Source organism: Mytilus californianus, unplaced genomic scaffold (assembly GCF_021869535.1).
Source record: "Mytilus californianus isolate M0D057914Y unplaced genomic scaffold, xbMytCali1.0.p SCAF_15, whole genome shotgun sequence".
NCBI lineage: Eukaryota > Metazoa > Mollusca > Bivalvia > Mytilida > Mytilidae > Mytilus > Mytilus californianus.
In genome coordinates, this window is record NW_026262637.1 from 5,017,369 (window position 1) to 5,041,719 (window position 24,351).

Genomic DNA, 24,351 nt, shown 5'->3' on the forward strand with positions numbered 1-24,351 from the left:
CTGGTTTACCCTGCCACATGTTTATGTGTCCATCTCAATAGACTGATTACCTTACCACATGTTTTTGTGCCTGTTCCAATACACTAGTTTACCCTGCCACATGTTTATGTGTCTGTCTCAACAGGGTTAGGGTTAGGTTTAAATTTGTTCACACTTTTCTACATTCAAGGTGATAAAGAACATGACACATTGAATAGTTTGTAGATTCTTTATAAACATGTTAACCACTGGAGGCTTGTTTTGACTCACACACAAACATATATATTTCTTAAAAATATAACAAACCTGTCAACTTATTAGGTATTGAAAACATCTGTTTTATTACTGTTGCATAAATTTTTTGGTCTGAGCGTTCCAGATGGAAGGTTAATCCAGAAAAGGCTTCAGACTAACAAAAATTGTAAACGTTACTTTCATATTTATTGAGACATCAATGGCAACACTCCAATACAGAAGATGTTTACTCAAAAGGAACGAAAATAGAGACTAGCTAACAAATGAGGTCAATGCTCTATACTACCAACTCTGTGGGAACAAAGTTTCTCTGTGATGACCATACCATCTTGTGAACAATTCTGTGATGATAACACAAAGTGTTTCAAGTTTAAAGCTCACCCAGATATAACTTGATACTGAACATTTAGAGGCTGTATTTTGTAGTTCAGCACTATGGTTTGACAAACAAAAAATATATGAGTGACAGTTGGGCAGGAGGAGATAAAACAGTACTTCCCTCCTTTTTCATAGCAGCTACAAGAATAGTAATTCTATACTGGCAGAAATAAACAAGATATTATTTACATGTTATTTTAATGGAAAGAAAATGGCATTAAAATACACGATACATATGTTTGTATATAAATAAAATAAGAAAATTGCAAAAAGAAAAGCATAAACATATATTCTTTAAATAAAAAGCTGTTTGATATTTTGGTGTCTATTTCGATAACTTAGATGTAAGATCTATACATATTTTCTTACTTCTGATTGACAGAATGGTCACATAGTTTGTAAAAGTCTCTAAAATGGACTGAAAACTTATCCTTCTCAAAAAATGAACAAAGACTTATTTACTTTTTGTTTTTTTCAACTATTATCCCTGATGAGCACTTGGTGACAGTTATTACATATATTAAACAAAGGAATATGGGATGAAGGTACAGACAAATTTCTGCATTAAATAAAATATTTGTGACTTTTCTTCTCAATTTATCATTCTTTTCCTCTTTAAACTGGTGGTCAGCTCAGACAGTTATATATTAAATCTTAATAATTCATTTAAAACATGCTTTTAACATAGTACACAACAATTAAGACACTGTTTACTTTTATACCATTTTATGATATAAATAACAAACTAAAAAATCATAAACAAACTAAATATAACAAAATTGTATGAAAAGGCTGAAGGAAAAAATATCATCTTACAATCTTCTGTCCATGAATAAGGATTCAATCTAAATCTTAAGATACTTGCAAAAGTTAATGTTTTCTTTTGTAAATTAATGAGATTTCATGTAAATTCTGCATTTCTTCCTAAAAGTTTAGCATATGCTTTTATTTTTTCATGAAAACTAGTTTTTTGTTTCTAATTAGTCATATATGGAAATGATAGATATAAAAACATTGTGAAAAAAAACATTTTATTGGTTGATTTTCACAGGACATAAGGGGCTTTATCTTGGTTTTCTTTACCACATAAAGACCATCATCATTCATGGACAGAGAGGACACAATCATTCATAAAAACACATAAACATTGCTGTAAAAATGTTATATTGCAAAATGGAAACTTGGAATGGTTCTATGATATCATGTATTACCCGATATTTGCTCCAATTTTGGAATACAATGTATCTGAATGAAATCGATCAGTAAAAACAATCCATATAAGGGAAATAAATTAAACAAACAAATATCAAAACTGATGAGACAATCTTTTTAAAACTACAGCACAAAAATCTTTCTTTATCTTCATCTTGATTTCTATAAGAAGAAGGCTAAAAGACGAAAAGATAAAGAGTTCATGGAATCTTTTGTTAAAATTCATGAGGTTCAAAGGTCAACTCTATTATGCTAAATTCTTTTTTATATGTATCAAGTGTGATAAAAGAGACAGATTTTGATTTTTATTTCAACACATAGGTCATTAGTTTTGTGATATTGCAAACTTCCATGTAAGTGTTGACTAACAACCACTGTTGCGGCTCATCAGTATGATAGGGAACTTGAGAAACATTGAACCATAACATTTTTTATAGCCAATATATATATATTTGACTGTCCAAAATGTACAAAATACTGCAGAGATAAATGCTGTCATTTTCACAAATTTGTTTATGTTTTAAAAACGGAGTATGCATTCATTATTACACAAGGAGTATGTGTTCGTTAATACACAAAGAGTATGTTAAGAAGGAATTGCACTATAAAATTACTTCAACAAAAAGTTTTCTAATTTTGATCAAACAGGAAATACTTCTCATTCCTGTATCAAATCTATGATTAAGCCAAAACATATAAAAAGAAACATTTAGATTTGAAAAGATTCATTATAACTTATAATTGATGAACAAATATAAATATACAGGCTGCCACTATATCAAGCTATAGTTTAAGCTTATTACATCGTTATTAAAAATACATACTTATAATTGGTTCTACAATTCCCTGTCTAACAGAGACTCTCTAAAACTACAGATTCCTGACATTATATGGCATGTACTGTGTTCTAATAAGTAATGTCAATAGTACTGAGGTGGTTAGTAAAAAAGCACAAAAATACCCAAACCATTTTGCAAATACTGAAATTAACAAATGCTTATTGGAACACACATATTGCAACTATCAATCTCTTTAACATTTCTCTGCCTGTCAATGTTTGTGGAAAAGCACAGAATGTGAAACATGGAAAGCATTTGATGATAACAAACAGTCCTTCAGCAGTAAACTGGAGTAAGTTCTGGTCATGATGAGCTATGAAGATGAGCAAAATTATTGTCAGGCAGGAAACCAGTCAATCAGCACCTAAAAGATAAAAAGAATACATGATTCTTTATTCCTAGAGCCCATTATTTTGTTGAATGCTGTCAACTTAATCAACCCATAACTATTTTTGTTGTAATTGGAACTGTTTAGTCTATTGTATCCAGTGTGATTGCAGTTTTGTCTTGTGTTGCAACAGTTATTTCTAAAAGAAAGAAAAAAAAAACCCATTTTTCTGTGAATGCATTTCAATTATCTGGTATATTTCAGATGTATATCAGTGGCATTATATTAAAAACTTCTATCTTCATTTTTATACACTCTATAAAGTTTTTAGGTTTAGTTTGTTTGTTAACATTAGGTTTCAATCCTCTAAAGGACCCTAAGATGACAAGATTAGCCAGGGTCAATTAAATGTTAAAGGTATTTAGGCCAAAGGGAAAAATTGACAATGTCACCAAGGCTAATAAAATGCTCCCCTGGACGCAGCTATATACGACCGCAGAGGTCGAACCCTGAACAGTTGGGGCAAGTATGGACACAACATTCAAGCTTGATACAGCACTGAATTTGGATTGTGATTAAATATTTGACACAGCATAGGTTTCTGACACAGAATGAATGTGGTCTATGAACTTAAAATTTTTTAATTTACCTATTCAAACCATATCAATTTTATTTGCTTTTATATTTAAATCAGAAATAACCAAATTGAATTTAAAATGGAAAATTTTAAAGAAAAAAAAATCCCTCCCCCAAATTTTTTGAACCCCCTTATGATTCATCACCCCAAACTCAATCCCAGCCTTCCCTTTGTGATATGGAAACTTGTAGTACATTTTCATAAAGATCTATACACTTACACACAAGTTATTGTCCTGAAACTAGAAAAATGCTTGTTTTTTGCCCCTTTTTGGCCCCTAATTCCTAAAAATTTTGAGGCAATTACCCCCAAAATCAATCCCAGCCTTCCCTTTGTGGTATGGTACCTTGCAGTACAATTTCAGAGAGATCCATACACTTGAACACAAGTCATTGTCTGGAAACTAGAAAAATGCTTATTTTTGGCCCCTTATTCCTAAACGTTTTGGGCAATTACCCCCAAACTCAATTCCAGCAAGATCCATACACTTACACACAAGTTATTGTCATGAAACTAGAAAAAAAGCTTGTTTTTTTACCCTTTTTTTGCCCCTAATTCCTAAAATTTTGAGGCAATTACCTCCAAAATCAATCCCAGCATTCCCTTTATGATATGGAACCTTGTGGTACAATGTCAGAGAGATCCATACACTAACACACAAGTTATGTCTGGAAGTTACAAAAATACTTATTTTTGGCCCCTTATTCCTTAACTGTTGGTACCATAACCCCCAAAATCAATCCCAACCTTCCTTTTGTTGTATTGAACCTTATGGTAAAATTTCATAGAGATCCATTCACTTAAACTAAAGTTCGAGTGCGAAAACCAATATGTCTTCGGACGATGACGACGACGCCGGACAACTACGATGACGCCAAAGTCATACCAATATACAACCGCAAAATTTTTTTGCGGTCGTATAAAAATAGAACATACAGGGTCAAATGCAAATATGTCTATTATCTTGAAAACTGATAGACCTATTGTTTATTTTGATCAGACTACTGCTTGTTAGGTGTTCTTTTCTTGAAATGATGACTTTTTAACAATTTTTGCTACAACAATTTTTAGTTCAGACTTTAATTTGGACAGCAACCCTATTTTACGTATAGATAAATCTAAATTATTCCATTGCTATATAGGTGATTGGATATAAGAGTTTCTGGTACTGGAAACTCTGTCAAAAATTTGATAACCATTTTTATCACTATTTTGTTTATTTTTTCTCTGATCTTTTTTTGTTATAATTTTTCATACCATACTACTTGCTTGAGATAGAAAATGATCACTGAAACTAAGGACGCACATGCTGTTGTCAATGTTAATATCAACAACGTCATAGGCAAAATAGAGATAAACAGATTATCAATGGTCTTTCAAACTCTAGGATGTTTCTCGGCCACATCTCATCTCAGGGCTGTCGCCCTTTGATGAGATGGTAGCTGAGAATTACTCTCTTGTTTGAAAAACAATGGATAATCTACAAGTCAGGAGATAAACTAGTAGTTTGAACAAGGCTTATTCTGTAAACAATTACCCCACTGGCAAGGATTTTTTTATCTATATTATGTAAAAATCAACTCAATGACTACAATTTTTACATTATCCTTAAACAATGAACGCACTGACAATTATTTTTACAACTCAGTGTCTAGTTATTTTTGCAAAAAAGAAAAATATCTTCCTATGAGTTTTGAGTATGTCAATTGACCTGTTTTCCAGGGAAGAGTTTAATTTCCTACTCAAAATAGTAAACTGTATAAATCTGAAAAGATCTGATTGTGATTCAAGTGTATGCTACAAGATCTTTCAAATATAAATGCAAATTTATACCTTCAAATATGACTTAGATTTTCTCTCTTATTCTGTTTGTTCACCTCCCTGCAAGTAAAACAAAGAAAAAATAGTTTAGTGATTACATGTGTAAATTGACAAATGAAGCAACAGAAGTTAGACTATTGCCTTTGATTGGTCCCTGAAAGTATAACATTGAAATTAATTCTGAAGTTCATTTTTATGAAAATGTATAAAGTACAAAACTATAATCTAGCCATTGAATGGCAACAGTATTAATTAATATTTGTTTAAAAATGTCAAATTTATACATCGTTCTATAATTTCTGAATATGAATTTAGCATAATTGTTATAAAAAATATCTTTGAGGAAAAATATAAAAATGGAATAACAAATATAAATATATTCATCAATGAAAATTGTGAGAATAAATTTCAAATAAAACTACATACTGTGATAAAAATATATAAACATGTTTAGGGCTGTTCCATCAAAACATACATGGTACCAGTCACCATAGAAATGATTTTAGAGTCATGCATAGTGCATACATTTTAAACTTGCACACCACAATGTTTCACACCCACTCAAAGTGGCAAATTAGAGTTGCCTTCCCTGGGTCCCATGTATGTTTTTATAGAACAGCCCTTACTAACTAGAAATAAATTTTATGACAATTAAAAAGTATAGGAAATGCAGAAAACATCAGAAATAAATTTTAATTCATAAATACTAGAAGCACTAGATTCTCTCCAACATGATCAAGATCCCTGATCTTGATAACATACACTAGTCTAAACAAAAATGTTATTCTTAAATGTTATAGTATGTTAAGGTAACAAAATATCAATTTAAAAAACAAAAACTAAGATAGGTTCAACTTATACAGTCTTAAACAATGGTTCACTCAGGATAATTAATTCAATTATTCAAATAAACAGAAGTAACTAATGTTAAACTGTATCATTATTTGTTCCTTGTTCATGCCATGCTCAAACAAAACAACAACTTGAATTCCTAATTGTTCCTTGGTCACTCCATGCTGACAAACTTTTCTAAAAATATACCTAGCATTTAGCTGGTGTCTACAGACATATGACATAAATACACACATACTATGTACCGGTACCTAGAAAAATGCCATCACACTCCATGCTGGTTAGCAATATTCTGTCATCTGTGGTGTGAATTAATATTGCCTATAAAACACCATGCCAAACAATTAAGTTAAATCTACTTTCATCATTTCAATCTTTGTTAGAACATCACACTCCATGCTGGCTGGCAAATATTCTGTCATCTGTGGTGTGAATTAATATTGCCTTTAAAACACCATGCCAAACAATTAAGTTAAATCTACTTTCATCATTTCAATCTTTGTTAGAACATCACAATCCATGTTGGCTGACGAGTATCCTGTCATTTGTAGTGCCAATGATTCTCTATAAAACACCATGCCAAATAATTGAGTTAAATCTACTTTCATCATTTCATTCTGTGTTAGAACATCACATGATGCTTTTAGGCATGAAACAATATAATAAGCTCTTTGTCTGTCAATTTCACACTTCATGCATAATACCTAATCTTCCATTTCTCTCCTGCGACGTCTTCTTCTCTCAGCAGCTGTTTCTTCCACACCAGAAGAGTCTTCCTCCTTTTTAGTTCTCTCTTCACGTCGTCGTCTTCTCCTTTCTTCTAGAGACTCTGAGACCCCAGAATCCTCTTCATTTCCTCTCCTGGAACTTGTAGCTTCCTCAGCAGCTGCTGCTTCTTCCTTTTCTTTCTTTTCTCTCTCCATTCTTCGTTTCCTTCTCCTTGCTTCTAAGGAATTGTCCTCCTCTTCCTCAACTTCTATTGGTTCTGGAAGTTTCTCCTCTACCTTTTCCTCCACTTTTTCTTCTACTTTTGGGGGTTCTTCTACCTTTTCCTCTTCCTTTGGAGGTTCCTCCACTTTTTCTTCTTCTTTTGGAGGTTCTTCTTTCTTTTCTTCTACCTTCTCCTCCTCTTTTCGGGGTTCCTCTACTTTTGGAGATTCTTCAACCTTTTCCTCAACATTTGGAGTTTCTTCCACCTTTTCTTCTTCTTTTGAAAGTACTTCTTCCTTCTGAGACTCCTCTACTTTTCCTTCCTCTTTTGTGGCCTCTTCAATCTTTTCCTCCTCCTTTTTAACTTCTTTATCTTCTTCTTTCACCTCTTCAATCTCTGCCTCCACTTTGACATCTTCCTCCTTTTTCTCTTCATCTATTGTAACATCAGATGATAAAGTAAATGTGGCTGTCTCATCTGTTTCTTCAGTTTTAGTTTCCTCAGCTTTCACTTTTAATTCCTCTTTCTTCAAATATATATTCAATCAAATTTGATGTGTTATGGCATTTAACTTGCAGTATGTGATAGAACTCCCTCTTAAACAAGTTATGATATAAAATTAGAAATACAAATAAAATATGATTATCTACCACACTAACAATGAGCATGTTCTTTCCCTTAACATGTGTTATTTCAAAAAAAGAATTACTACTGATACATATTAAATACGTTTTTTTTTATAAACAGACATAAAATTAGCCATTTTATACATTTTATAGCTATTTGCACTTTTTAGCTGACTGATTACAATTATAACCACTACTTCTGAAAATAATTAATATAGAAACACATCTAATATAAAAATATTCAACATTATCAATATTACATTCAGAACATTAATGTGTGAAATAAGCTATTATTATATTAAGTCAGAAAGTATTGTTTTTACATACTAATGAAAAAAAGATTTTTAATTAGTAAATTATATCTTAGTGCAGAACAATTAACCTCTAAAAAGAAACAAAAGTAATTATGTTAGTAAATTTCCATGTTATTTAAGGGGAGATATTCCATGCCACTTACTTCTTCTCCTTTAGACTCCTCCTATAACATATTTTGTTCAAATCATTAATTTTCCTGTTATTCAGCATTTTTCAAATTCTTAGTTTTTTAATGTTAAATCTCTCCATTTTGATTATATTTTTTGACAAAATTCAATCTGTCAAATAGAGCTCAAGATAAATAAAAAAATTGTAATTAAATAAATTGCTTCGCTGAGCGCAGCTGGATACGACCGCAGATGTCCAACCCTGAAAAGTTGGGCCAAAATGGACACAATATTCACGCTTGATACAGGTCTGAATTTGGATTTTAACTAAATTTTTGACACATAATAGGTTTCTGACACAGAATAACTGTAGTCAAAGAACTTCAAATTGGTTATATGATTTGAATTTATATTCAATTTATTGCTTTTGTGCAATACACTATGCTGTTCCTTTAGTAGTTATAAACCTTGTGTTAAAATTTTATTGATTTCTTTTTACTTATACTAAAGTTATTATCCGGAAACCATCTGTCTTCAGACGACGCTGACGACGACGACAACGTGATACCAATATACGACCAAAAAATTTTTAATTTTTTCGGTCGTATAAAATTTTTTTTTAATTTTTACGGTCGTATAAAAACTGTGAATTTTCCTTCTATTACTTTTTTCATAGTTAGATCAATCAATTACATGTACATTATCCTTCAGCAAACTTTTATCTATTTAAAGAAAACAATATTTGAGCCAAATTTACCTTGTTTTCATTTTCCTCCTCAACTGGCTTTTCCTGAAGATATTTCAATTACATAATTAATACATAATACAGAAAAAGTTTGTCAAAACTATACTGTTTCAATTAAAGAGATCAATGATTTACAAAAATAACTTGTTCATAGCATGATTTAGTTTTTGACTTTGTGGTAGGGGGCAAATCTACACAATATCAGCTACATTTGTGTACTTTCAAGTCTAATCAAGGGACATTGGCCATAAAAAATACAGAAAAGTCAAAGTATTGATCATCAAAAATATTTACATCATTTATCTTCTCAGGAGATATTAAAAAGAAAGAGAATCTTTTATAATCTATACCGGTAAATAAAAAATGGATTTGTTTTCCACAGAAAAAAATCACAGAATTATTTCAGTATGTTCTTAAAACCATTAAAAAGGCATGCATCATTGTCACTAAATATTAAAACTAACAGATTACTGGTTCATCATTCCATTTACTAACTACTATAAAACTTTCTCAACACAAAAAACAATATGTATGTACTACAATTATAAAAAGTGTCCACTGAAACAAGGTTCACACACATGATGGTCAAAACTTGCTGTCAAACATTACATGTAAAACCAGAAAATATTCAAAATAAGTTAAACTCTGAATATATTTATCTGGAACATAAAACTGTTCATAAAGTCTGAAACACTCTGGTAAAACCACACCATGCTTTGTCTATTCTACTGTAAATCCATGGAAAGAGTTAATACTTCATTCCAGTCTGCTGTGTGCGGAGCAATGGGTACACCACTGGCATCATCATGCATCCTTATCACTCTTGGAAACACCATGCATGTATTCTGTTGGTTTGTTGTTTTAAACCAATCAACAAATATTTTATATTCATGATATTTATTTCAGTTTGGTCATTTAGATAAAAATCAGGAAAGAGTATCATGCAATGTTCCACACAGTATGAGTAACCTTTTCCTCAGCTTTTGTTTCTTCTTTTTCTTCCCCATCTTCTACATTTTTGTCATCCTTTGCTTCAACTTTGCTATCTGTTTCATCCTTCTTTTCCTCCTCTCCTTCTTTCTTATCTTCTTCATCTTTCTTTTTCTCCCCTTCTTCCTTCTTTTCCTCCTCTCCTTCCTTTTTTTCTTCTTCCTTCTTTTCATTACCTTCTTCCTTTTTTTCTGCCTCTCCTTCAGTCTTTTCCTCTTTCTCTTCCTCAGGAGAATCTGGTTTATTTTTCTCATTTTCTTTGTCTTCCTTTTCTTTAACTCCCTCTTTCTCAGCAACCTCTTCTATCAATTCAGTTTTCTCCTAATTTGGTTTTTAATATAAATATTAGTAAAAATCATGAAGTGGAGAGAAAAGTATCAAAGAACTTGTAAAGTTTTGGAAGAAACGACATGGAATTAAATATTTTTTTATCATCAGATTTTAATTGCATCATCACAAATCAGTCCTATTTTTAAACTTTCACATCACATTACAAAGGACGAAGAACAAATTCCAAATTGACATGGACGATTGTTGCCCATGAATTTTCATGAATTATACCACTTTCAAGAAAATAAAGAGAAAAAATAAATGTGTACACACAAGGAGATCACATTTAAAAATAATATTATTCTAGCTCAGTTTTCATATCACATTTTAAAAGGGATTTTTATTGACATATATGGAACAACTTCATTTTGGTAAAAGTAATCAGATCTGATGCATATTAACTTAAACAATTTCTGTATTTATGAAACTGATGCTGTGTACCTTGGTTTATGTCAACTTGGAAAAAATACATTATACAATCATATAAAAATGTTTACCTATTTCTTTAACTAATTATAATATGCCTATTTTTCTTGAAATGAAAAGGAAGTAACATGCCACATCACCCTGTGTTCCTTTTTATAGCCTCATCAATTTTAATTGTATCAAAATCAGGATTAACATCAATATCATGCACAACTAATGACAGTGTACATGGATGGGACTGATATCCACATACAAGGTTAACAGCTTTACATCGTATGTCAATTTGCCATGTCTATTTAAAAGTCTACTTTTTGGTAAAAGGTAATTTTCAAGATTAGTTCAATTATCATGATGCACATTAAGCATGGAAATAATGCTAGAAAAAATAATATGCCTGATCATTTTGTGCATCTTTCAAAAATCACCACAAGGCTCAAAGATTCTTTAAAGCTGTCAACTCTTGTTGCTGTCTAATTGACGAATACCCTATTCTGTCTAATTGACGAATACCCTCTTCTGTCTAATTGAGGAATACCCTATTCTGTCTAATTGACCAATACCCTACACTGTCTAATTGACGAATACCCTATTGTCTAATTGAGGAATACCCTATTCTGTCTAATTGATGAATACCCTATTCTAACTATAAGCAACAAAAAAGTTTTAGTAAACATGTTCATTGTTTAAATTTAGCTTCCTTCAACTGTAATGGAAATGCATGCTTTAATAACATATTCAGTACCGTATTCTGGCTTGTATAGTCCGCGGTTTTACTCTCCAAAATTGAAGCTGCCAGGCAGGGATGCCGATTATAGAGTACGATAAGCAAGAAATAAGAGAAAAACTCGAAACCACAAGGTTTAAAATTGAGAATGGAAATGGGGAATGTGTCAAAGAGACAACAACCCGACCATAGAGCAGACAACAGCCGAAGGCCACCAATGGGTCTTCAATGCAGCGAGAAACTCCCGCACCGGGAGGCGTCCTTCAGCTGACCCCTAAACAAATATGTATACTAGTTCAGTGATAATGGACGTCATACTAAACTCCAAATTATACACAAGAAACTAACATTAAAAATGATACAAGACTAACAAAATCCAGAGGCTCCTGACTTGGGACAGGCGCAAAAATGCGGCGGGGTTAAACATGTTTTTTGAGATCTCAACCCTCCCCCTATACCTCTAGCCAATGTAGGAAAAACAAACGCACAACAGTACGCACAGTAAAACACAGTTTAAGAGAAGTCCGAGTCCGATGTCAGAATAGGAAACAAAAGAAAATAAACAAAATGACAATAATACATAAATAACAACAGACTACTAGCAGTTACTGACATGCCAGCTCCAGACCTCAATTAAACTGATTGAAAGATTATGTCTTCATCATATGAATATCAGGCACAATCCCTCCTGTTAGGGGTTAAGTATTATACCATCATAAAATATATGTTTACATTCCGCCATGATTGTTATGGAAATTGTAGAGGGCCCCTTATCATTTTCAAAACTAATATTTTACCTAATCCATATTAATGTGCAATTTTAATTCAAAATTCATTTTAAAGTCAATACTTCTTAAATCAATTGCTTCCTTACAAATTTCTTGTTTCTTTTTCACAACATAAACTGGAAACTGCTATTATTTAACGGAATGAAAAAGTGTATAAGTCAGCCGGTAACCAGCTTATGCATAACGATGAATAAACTACAAAACTAAAACGGTTATTCGTTCTTTTTGGTGATTCATACTGACACATGTGTTTTGTTTTAGCTTAAGATCCTTCAAACATTAATTTGATGGATGTGTTTAACAGTATTTTACTAAAGAATGGAACTGTTTTAATTTCAAAGTCGTGTTCTAGTAATATCTATAAAATACGGTTTTTCCGCACACTCTCACCGTATTGTTTTCTATTTACACGTGCTATTCTTACTTTCGGTTACAACTTTCCCAATTGTTTTTTTTTGTTGTGATTTTGACTTATTTTAACATTCTAGAAATGTTCTAGAGTCATTTACAAGCATTTTCAACTTCTACTTGATGGAAAACAGGTTTTTCCATGAAAATACAACAAACGATCACATATGATTTGATATTACCGGAGTTTTAAGGAACATTTTTGACCAGTTTCAAAAAGTTTTTTACCTGAATTTTCATGTCGAGAAGGGGGATGCGGACTACTGTAAATTCAGAAATTATTGCGTGCATTTATTATTGCGATTTTGTCATTTTAGACTAAAATGGGATTTTAATATTTGCGATATTGAGAAAAATCTTGTTTAATTCATATAAAAAATTTCAAAATGCGAGCTTAAATTATTGCGATTATAACCCTGTCGCATTTTTCGCAATAATAAAAACATCACAATAATTTGTGAATTTACAGTATGTACCAGTGAGAACTATACAAGGCCGGTTACAGTAAAAGTATTTTGCAAAAATTCTGGTCTCATCATTACAGTTTAAATAGATTTTTCTCTCAACTAGGAAATAAACACACTTTTAGACTGAGTAAAAAAAATCAGCATTAATCATTTTTTTTTCAAATATCTTTAAATATCAATTACATAACAATACCCACCAATAATGAGTAAGGGCAACTTAAAGAGACATAACCAAAAAAATCCACTTAGAAGGCTATTTGAATTTCATATAAATTGGATTTTCCTACTAGAAAGGATACTCTGTGCCAAGGGGTACTGATAACTCTTCAAATCAGTAATGCATTTGTAAATTTTATTTTCATCAATAACCTTATGCATTTATATGATACAGAATGAAGAATTATTATTTTTATTAAAAGCTTTTGATATATTTATGAAATTGTTGGCACAAACATACCAGTAATTTTTAAGAGTTGTGTCCCTTAGCATACAAGCAAACACAATTGACTGATAGCTATATATAGTGTCAGCAGCAGTTAGAACATAAATTTATGCAATCATCCTTAAACAGACTTGAAAATTTATGTAGCCAAATTTTGTTTACTCAGTATATTTGTAAGTTAATCAATATCTAATACAACTGTTAGTATTATTAAATAATGTACAACACATATTTCTATCTCACTATTTCATACACAAGACGATGTAAAGGTTTTATCATATAACCTACATTACAGAGTACATTCAGGAACTATGGTGACATATTTATCTATCCTTGTAATGCTTTAAAGGGTAAAGTAATCATGGTAATGCATTTTAACATTAATTTTCCATCAGAGCTATTACAGAAAATTGTTTTGGGAAGGAACTTATAATAAATAATGAAAGCTTGAATTGCTTTGAAAAGAAAATATAATTCTTAATTAATTTGCTTCAATATATATGTAGGACTCGGAGGTGCGATGGGGACGCTGAAGTGTGATGGTCACGCTGAAGTGCGATGGTCTACGCCGAAGTGCGATGGTCCGTTCGCTGATGTGCGATGGTCTATTTGACGCTTGACAGCTAGTTTAAAATATACAGATGTGCAGTTATTATGAGAAGTACTTGTAGATTTCTTCAATAGTTAGTAAATGAATTTACATTCATTATTGTATATGTCAGTCCTTAATTACAGTTGCATACTAAATGAGAGATCGTCCTCTTTGATTTTCTACATGTGGACATAATTCTGCATTAACATTTTATCTTTACTTTGTTCCTCTCATGAGTTCCTCGTTTACCGTAATATAGTAATACGGAGAGTCTGTCTGCGAACCTGTATGTACTTACAGAATGTCACACTCCATCGTACGTAAAGAGGAACCTTTTGAAGATTTCGGGTAACGCTACAGAAGGTTAACTTTCCCCTATCCACCAATCCTCCCTGTGTCTCGTAGTATTAAAAGTTTATAAGCCCCTTATCAACTTACAAACATGGAAAACTGCTCATAACATACACATTGACTTCTACATCGACATGAAAAGAATTGAAAATGTAGTTTGAGTAGACCATCGCACTTCAGCGTTATCACCATCGCACTTCAGCGTGACCATCGCGGTTTGGAGTACCATCAGGTTCAGAGTCCTACATATATATAGTGGAAGTAAAAAAGACAGCCTTCCATACTTTTTATGTAAAATAGCCCTAACAACAACCATGAAATTTATAACTGCAAAAACTGCAAAACTGCATTAACGCCATTAAATAGTAGGTGTCAATGATACTTGTTCATAAATACTCTAACCAAAATTTTAGAATTAAGCATTTACAATATACAGAATTCATTTAATATTACGAATTGAGGAAATTAAAAAAGAGAATATTACACAATGATCAAAACGGGGGAAAACTTATTGCAATCAGACTTTATATTCCCCAAATGTAAAAAGAGATTTTGATTGGATAAAACACCATGCACATGCCATGTTACCATGGATACCTCATCTTTCTTTTCTTCATCTTCCTCCTCCTGATACAAAAATAGGATAATCATGTACCAATTTACTGGTCAAGGTAACATTTTTTACAACATATGATACATGTATATGAAATCTCTTGTACATGTTGTACAATTAATATACGGTGTATAACACAAAATCAAATAAAAAATATATGTGATATAAGCCAATCTTTCTTTTATAATATAATTTTTTATATAAAGAGGATAATTCCATTAGTTATAAAACTAAATTTCCCTTCATATATATATATATTAGGTGACCCATTGGAAACAAGAGCTATAATATGTAGTTATATATAATTACATGGCAAGTTCTTATTTTTATTGAGGGAAGACAAAATCCTATTGTAGATTGTTCATAAATCATGAAACATTAGTACCAGTATAATCTATATAACCTACATGACCTGTGTAATGTGGCAATAACAGAAAAATAAAATCTCCACTCAACCAGCAATTCAAGTGTATCACCCTAAATTGGCATATCATTAGGAAACCTCTACAACATGTACTGATGATTTAACAGAGTGGTCAAGACCAGTTAATCTATTCCCTACCCTTGTAACGAGATGATTACTTACTCCTGTTACGGTCACTGATGCTTCAGATGTTTTCTTAGGTGGCGCCATTTTCAAAAATTCGTATAATAAATTGTCTTCAACATTTAAATCAAAATCTTCATAATCCTGAAAAAGAAATGTTATCCTATAAATATACATGATGTAATGATATAAAACTTAAAAAAAAATATATCTATAAATTCATAAAATAACAAGATATGTTTTTCACAATTCAGTCAATGACAGAAGTCGGAAAGGCATGTTGTTAAAATAATCTCTTCATTTTAGTAGGTGCCTAATCTATCTTAAGTATTTGTCCATGTTGTCAGTTGGTGTCATTGTTTCTATTTTTTTCAATTGAGAATATGGTGCTGTTTCAGATATTAAGTCTTCTATGTTTAATTTATTCACAACAGGTCTAGATTCCATGCATTTTAGAATTTTTCTTACAATGTATGCTTTTGTCCACTGATCAAACCAATATCATGATCTTCATGATTACTTTGGTTAAATTGTATTGATTGGTTGGTTTCTCATTGTTTATTACTTTACATCTCTTTTTGATGCATACATATTATTGTATTTACATAAAGCACTACAGAAAATTGTTAATGAAGTTGTTGGAGACTTATTCTTACTGCCATTGCTTGTCTCTTAAATATGTGAAAATAGTTTTGGGACAGACGGAAGGACAGACAAGGGTAACACTTAATGACCTCTTCCCCTAGTGGAGGGGGCATAAAATTCCCTTTCACTTATAGACATTATAATTTTTTATTTACATAACAATTTAAAATTTTCTGCCAAACTGTGATCACTTTACAACCAACCAGCAAAGCTTCAAAATTGCTAAATTAAATAAAATGCTTCGCTGAGCGCAGCCTGATACGACCACAGAGGTTGAACCCTGAACAGTTGGGGCAAATTTGGACACAATATTCAAGCTTGATACTGTCTGAATTTGGATTGTGATCAAATTTTTGACATAATATAGGTTTCTGACACAAAATAAATGTGGTCAAAGATCTTATAAATCCATTGCACAATACTGTGCAATTGAAGATTTCTTCTTGAAACTTTTCAAAAATTCTATTTTTTAAAAATTTGGAACAAAAAATATGAATCCCTTAAAAAAATTGGGAAAAAAATCCCCCCCCCCCCTATTTGAAACCCCCCTTGGAGCAATAACCCCAAAACTCAATCTCAGCCTTTACTTTGTAGTATGAAACCTTGTAGTACAATTTCAGAGAGATCCATACACTTACACACAAGTTTAATTGTCTGGAAACTAGAAAAATGCTTGTTTTTGGCCCTTTTTTGGCCCCTAATTCCTACATTTTTGGGACAATTAACCCCAACCTCAGTCCCAGCCTTCCCTTTATTAAATGGAACCTTGTGGTACAATGTCAGAGAGATCCATACACTAACACACAAGTTATTGTCTGGAAACTAGAAAAATGCTTGTTTTTGGCCCTTAATTCCTAAACTGTTGGCCCCCATAACCCCTAATATGAATCCCAACCTTCTACTTGTAGTATTAAACATTGTGGTACAATTTCAGAGCAATCGAAATACTTATACACAAGTTATTATCCTGAAACTAGAAAAATGCTTGTTTTTGGCCCCTTTTTGGGCCCCTAATTCCTAAACGGTTGGGACCATCATCCCCAAAATCAATCCCAACCTTCCTTTTGTGGTATTGAACCTTCTTTACACATTTCATAGAGATCCATTCTCTTAAACTAAAGTTATTGTCCGGAAACCAATGTGTCTTCGGACGACGACGACATCATACCATTATACGATCCCAAAAAATTTTTTGCGGTCGTATAAAAAAGATGTCTGTCTAAATTTGTATTAATATTTAGGGGAGTATCCCAGTAATCATCTGAGAAAGTTCTTAGTTATCTCCCCTGATACCTACACCACAATATTCTTCCTCATTAAATATCTGTGGAGGTAATGGAACTGTTGATCCTTCTCGAATTTGACTGTTAGCTCTCATAAACTTTTTGTCTTCTTCATTGTTTGGACAAGAAATGTCTATGTTTTCAAATTCTATCTTAAAACTTTCTAACGTGGACTGAACATGCTGCTGCTGTTTCCTCATCTGCAAACAAATAAACAAAAACATTTCATCAATGAGTGTCCTTATACATGTAGTTATATATATATATATAAATAGATAAGGCATTGTATAACATATATATATGTTAAACTATAACATAATCATTTCATCAATGAGTCTTTATACAGGTACATTTTTTAGTTATTGTGTACAAGATTGTACAACCTTCAATAGGATTTACTGCTCAATTACAAATGATGAACATTATATACAGGAAGAATTTATAAGTTCACTTGTTTGAGACTCTTATCATATAGTTTATTAACATAATTTCATTATTTGAGAAATTGAGAAGGCCCAGCAACTTATTTCAATAGTGGTGTGGGATTAATGTACACTAGGACTTAATATCATATTACATTACTCAAAATTATGTAAAATTATACAGGGGTTTTTCTGGGTATTTTGGGAAAAAGGACCCTGGCCAGTTTTGGGAATTTATTTACGTGATTTTCAATGAAATTTGGAAAATAATTTTACCAGATGTGAGTTTTAGTGTGTTTAGTTCACTAATAAATATCTTTTTTTTGTGAAAATAAAGTAAGAAACTACATGATTGCTATTAATAATTTCATTTTCTGTTCTTTTTGTTTTAAAACTTAACAACAAGGTACTCAAGTTTATTTTAGTATCAAAATATTGTAGTTCTTAAAGCACATGTGATAAAAATTTATTGCCTTTTTTATCTTTAAAGACAGTAACAGTTAACATGGTTAATATAATAAATAATTCAGGGACAGAAATAAGATGTATTTAAATTGGTCAGGCAGGCTTACACTTTTTTAAATGCACCTGTTTTTCCATATTTTTACTAGCCCTTCAAAATTTAATGGATTTTGACATGAAAATTTGTGAACTAAAAATTTTGAGATTCTGCATAAAATATTTCCTTTGTTTTTCTTTCTATTTAAATTTTTCATATATCTTTTGGTTTTCAATTCTAGTGTTTATATTTCATAGCTGTATTTTTTTTATTTATTTATTGTTTTTAATCGGCAAACCCAGAATTACACGTATCCGCTTCCGGAATCAGATTCGGTATTGTAATTGTCTACATTTCTGATTTACATGGCAGCCATTGTTTGTCAATGTTGTTGTTGTCAGTCAGAAATGTTTCTACTTGGATTTACACATTACTTGTTGGCGATTTTCGGCATAAAGCTAGCGGTTGAACAAAATGAACATCACTGTCATGAATAATAAAGATGAAAATGAATTTATAGATTGTTTGGGAATTTTTCTCCAAAAATTGGGAAAAATGTAGGGTTTTTGCCATTGGGAATGGGTCCGAATACCGGACCCTGTGGAATGCTAGAAAAATCCATGAAATACTTCAGCCTAAATTACTGTAGGCAAATATTTGTATGGGGCATGGTATTCCTGTTAGTCTAAAATGTTTTAAAATAAATTACAATATAAAAATAAGGAAGTGTGGTAAGATTGCCAATGCAATGAGCAACTATCCAACTATTTCAAAATAAATCTGGCAGATTTTACAGTATTGTGTTCTGCCTCCTACTTCCATGATAAATAATTAAAGAAGGCATTACACGAAAAAAAATTATATTTTCTGAAAATTTATTATCAGTAGATCATAATTCTTCAAAAAAGGAGTAAATAATGTAAGAGATTATTGAATGGTTGCCAAGGAAACAGGGATACCCACATTTTCTCCTTTTGCACCCTGGACCAAATTTTCATTAATTTTGGTTTAAAGCCTTTAACCAGCAATAAAACCAAAATAAATTCTGAAAGGTAAAGGATTTAGGAAGATATTCAGCATCTTACACATTACTATTTCTAATATATTAGTGGAAAAAAAATATGTTCAAGATGATGGACATGTGACATATGGAAAATGGGACAAAAAGTTTATGTTTTTCAAAGTAAATGACATCTAATACACAGTAAAAAGAATTGAATAAGTATAAAGTTGCATGTGTTGCCAATATTTACTTTTTACTAGTTTAATTTGTGCCAGATTCTTGAAAGAAAACATGTTTTGAATTAAGGCAGTTGCTAATGTGAAGGAGACAAAAATGAGTAACGTTAGCGACATTTGGACATGTCACATTAGCAACAGCATCTTTAAAAAATAAAATGTATGCACACAGTCATGCTTTATAAATGCTTTGAGTAATTAAATTGTACAGTCTGGTTTAGAATATCTAAATATACAGAATGTCATTGGCAGGTGTACTTTGTATCAAATGAATATACAAGAAACCAATTTGTAATAGTAACATTAGCAACATCTTCTTCAGTAATACATTAAGAAAATTTGCTATCTAGATGGGTCGCACTAAATGGGGCCAAAATTGTTACAGGAGGTGAAAAATAAGATTCATGATATCTTTATCGAAAAAGTTTTAAGATGTAACTGAATGATTCTTCTAGATCTGTTCATATCTTTAGTCATGAACTGAGATGTTGATATGATATGAGTACCAAATGCAATAAGAACTGTTCTTTGTACCAGATTGACACACCAGATTTTATGGATGGATGGATTAATTATTGTTTAAGGTCCAGTGTCAAACTAGTATGTGCACATCAGGACGAGAACAAGTTGATGTAATATGATCCTGCTTTGTACTAGACCGACACGCTTAGCAGGATTTTCCACAAAGACACATTATACAGACTCTGTTGCCTCTGTAAGCTGACCTTGCTTTTGCTCCTAAATGCTGTCGGCTTGGATGAGAAGCAGCAAAGACCAATTTTAATGTCTTATTTTATCTGGCTGGGGATTGAACCTGCAACCTTTGGCACTCAAAACAGAAAGGGGGATATGGATTATTTATGAAGCACAAGCCAAAATGCCCATGTAATGTCTGGCAAGTAAAAATCAAACAACAGAAGAATGAACAATTTCAAATCAATTCGCAGTGAAGATGGAAATACCATAGTGATCAATGCCTCAATGACTTTCACCATGGATTGTGGTAAAGAAAGTCTTTTGTAGTCTTCAGAACACCTTGCTTTGCCCATTTAATTCATGATGCATTTGCATTCAAAAGTCTAAAATACTGCCTAGAAGCTTAATAATATTTTAATGTTTGAAAAATTTATCGTCTCTGTTAGTTCTGGAGGACTTCATCTGAAAGAAAATAAATTGAAAATATTACTGGTATATGAATATAATTTAAAAAATGAACGACTATTAAAATTTTTAAAATGTATTGAAGTACTGCCTTCAAATTTACTTCAATCAAGACATAATTTTTTGCCGAATGCTTTCAGTATATATGGTAATTAAAGATATGTTGTCGTCATTAATTGTAGCTAGAACAGTTCAAGTTACCATCTTCTTTTAATGATTACCCGAGATTATGCTAAAATAAGCCTGAAAATCAAATGTATGTTTACCATTTGGTAATTTTGTCTGTGAGCAATGACTTTTATGCCAATTTTGACAATTTTAAGAACTGGACTAATTTTGGCAATTAATGAACTAAGTTGTTATTATAAAAATAGAAGATGTGGTATGAAGCTCTTCGAAAAAGGAAAAAGAATATTACCTTCAAATATATATAGTAATGAGCGCCCCTTCATTACTGAGGGGGGTAGGAGGGGTCCTGATCCCGAAATCCTGGGCTTAAAAACATGGAATCCCGAGGTCCCAAATTTAAAAAAACTTTAATCCCGACATCCTGAAATTCGAAAAAAGAATTCCCGGATCTCGAAAGGATCAATCCCGAAATCCCGAGCTTAAAAACACCCGATCCCAGAATCCCAATAAAGGACCTACCCCCCCCCCCCCCCTCATTACTATATATTAGGCGGTTTTAATTTTCTTATATAACATCACATCAACAATTACTGTCCCAAAGTAACGATCGCTACATAAAAATCTGTCCACCTTATACCGTTCGCATCAAATTATTTAAAGAAATGTATTTTGATGAACTAGAAGACTCAACTGTACGTAAAATATGGTCAAATCTCGTTGGGAGATGAAAAACCACAACAAAAGTTTCTTAATGTGACATTTAAATGACATTACTTGATTCAACGTTTTGTTGAGAATGTCTTTTTGATGGACGGAATACAATAAAGGACCTCATGTAACGATATAACAGACAACTTACCTTCTTTGCTTTCCCATTATGTGAGGAAACCGGCTCCGCATCCATTTCTGCAAAGGGCGATATCGTAACTCCTATACAGGAGAGTTACAGATCTAAATATATATTGCTCACGTGACATTGATTTGGACGGAAACGTAGAGCAGTAACGTTCGCAAAAACTAAAACAGCCAATGATATTGATTCCGAAAGTCCTTTGACCCCCTTTCGTCATCAAAATTTAATGTGATTGCTATTTATATCAATTATTTATAAAACCCAAGTTAAAAATAACAATGGGCCGTCTGAGAACCAACAAGAAAATTGCGATTGTAACATACCACAATGGACGAAAAAGATGTGACGTTCGCAATAATATTATAAAATTACCTTTTTTAGCCTTTACCAATAAAAATGTGCCTTAAAATTATAATTAAAACACAAAAGAAAACTTTTTATTAAAATATAAGTCCATGTTATTAGGCTCCACTTATGAATAATACTTTAAAATTCCACTCCAAATAAGCTAGATGTCAGTCAAGTAGGTCACAATGTCTATTCAATGTCCAATATTTTGAAATTGAAAACCCACTAATTCTAACAAAAAACATAAACACAGGGTGATTTTTATTTTTATTTACTCAGAAAGACACCTTTTATTAAATAAAATAATGCATTACTTCATTTCACACTCTGTTTCACAGTTTCAGCAATTCCTTTTTTGATGAATACAAAAAAACAATACTTCCTTTTAATTGTAAAATCTGCCATCTGTTAAATGATTTATTAAAGATATGGAAAACAGAACTTCCATAAATTATAATGTACATCTATTAAATAGTATTGTTTTTCTTAATATCCCCATCACACTTGGATCACGATCCCGCTACAACCTCAGAAATTAGGGAAAATTTGGGAAGTCGTAGTAAGGACGGGACAAGGTCTTCATGATTGTGGAGGTCCACTACCAACTTTGAACATGCTCAAAACATTTGTAGTGCAGTCGTGGCCAAAACTAGTTGTAGTAGAAGTGTAGGAAGGTCGTAGTAAGGACATATTAAGATCGGGATTGGCATAGAAGCATCCTATTGGAAACGTGGTGCAATCGGGAAGCCAATGGAAAAGATTTCGCTGCCACCTTATTAAGATTTCACTGCGACTATCCTTATTTCAACACATCTTTATTACGCTTCTACTATGATATTGAAATGATTATACAGTACTATGATATCAAATACACACGATACATGTACGTTGATACATATTATCGAGTTCATGCATTGTAATTGTTTATTTTAGACTTTTTGTAATTTGGATATAAACTTTTTAGTATGTTAAAAATCAAATATGAATTTGACACCTAATGCCCCTTTAAGATTTTATGATTTTAGTATAATTACATGTATGCTATTGTTAAGGAGTTTAATGTGGCGTCTATTTCGCTGAATTTGTATACATTATTGTTAAGGGGCAAGCTGAAGCCCACCTCCAGATGCGTAATTTTCTTGCTGCGTTGAAGAGACATAATTTGGTGGCCTTGGGCTGTTTTCTGCTCTTTGGTCGGTTGTCATCTCTTTGACACATTGTCGTTTCCATTCGCTAATCTATTATTTTATACGGTTTTGCAATATTTATTGTTGAAATTTAATCAATTAAATCTATATTTGCACATCTTCTTCCAAATACTGCCCAAATTCAACATAATCACATAAGATAATCTTTATTTCAGACTCAAAAACCGAAAAGGTCCATGTTCAGTAGTTGTCGTTTGTTGATGTGGTTCATAAGTGTTTCTCGGTTTTTATATATAGATTAATCCGTTGCCGTTGGTTTTCCTGTTTGAATGGTTTTACTCAATTTTTGAGGCCCTTTATAGCTTGCTTTGCGGTGTGAGCCAAGGCTCCGTGTTAAAGACCGTACTTTGACCTATAATGGTTTACTTTTATAAATTGTGACTTGGATTGAGAGTTGTCTCATACCACATCTTCTTATGACTTATATCTATAATATTCTGACACCTGTATCATCATCCGTTATGGCTTATGCAGTTACTTCAGACATACAATATTTACTGATAAAGACAACAGTATGAAATAAATCAAATAGTTTTAAAACTCTTCTGAGGTTAGTTTGAAGTTCGAATATGTTTTGTTTACATTTAAATTTAGTAGGTGGGGCACTCAACTGTCAAAAATAGTAAACATTGATGCATCTCACCTTTGAATTGCCTGTTACTGATGATATGTAAACTTTGATCACCATTTTGACGAAAAATTATAGCAAAGAAATGACCAGAAGAAATCGAACGCTGATCAATATTAGGTAATCAATCTTATCATATAAGGATGGCTCAGATTTCTGCTGGATTTGCATAAAATTATTCCGGGTTTATCTTTCACCCATAAAACGTCGACAAAATATTACTTCCGGACCAC

At 31.9% G+C, this 24,351-nt stretch overlaps 1 protein-coding gene across 3 annotated transcripts; it reads right to left on the reverse strand.

Annotated features, from left to right (window-relative positions):
• Window positions 1-793: 793 nt before the first annotated feature.
• On the reverse strand, window positions 794-24,328 carry LOC127725247 (probable serine/threonine-protein kinase kinX). Of its 3 annotated transcripts, XM_052232116.1 has the most exons (11): window positions 24,134-24,328; window positions 17,646-17,831; window positions 15,743-15,847; window positions 15,141-15,170; window positions 9,995-10,336; window positions 9,038-9,070; window positions 8,316-8,336; window positions 7,498-7,758; window positions 7,006-7,467; window positions 5,462-5,509; window positions 794-3,027 (listed from the first exon to the last, which is right to left on the reverse strand). In XM_052232116.1, exons 1-9 carry the CDS (start codon window positions 24,176-24,178, stop codon window positions 7,006-7,008), a joined length of 1,485 nt encoding a protein of 494 aa, XP_052088076.1. In that variant the 5' UTR covers window positions 24,179-24,328; the 3' UTR covers window positions 794-3,027; window positions 5,462-5,509. The 3 variants fall into 3 exon arrangements, with proteins under 3 accessions (XP_052088076.1, XP_052088074.1, XP_052088075.1); XM_052232114.1 differs by having other exon boundaries at window positions 7,006-7,758; XM_052232115.1 differs by lacking the exon at window positions 8,316-8,336 and having other exon boundaries at window positions 7,006-7,758.
• Window positions 24,329-24,351: the final 23 nt, after the last annotated feature.

Excerpts from the sequence above, each read along its gene's own strand:
- LOC127725247 (XM_052232114.1), bottom strand. The coding sequence starts at position 24,178 with ATGGTGATCAAAGTTTACATATCATCAGTAACAGGCAATTCAAAG. Across the intron at positions 17,832-24,133 it reads CAGTAACAGGCAATTCAAAG|ATGAGGAAACAGCAGCAGCA; the intron begins GTGAGATGCATC and ends ATTTGTTTGCAG. Across the intron at positions 10,337-15,140 it reads ATGAAGAAAAGAAAGATGAG|GAGAAAACTGAATTGATAGA; the intron begins GTATCCATGGTA and ends AAACCAAATTAG.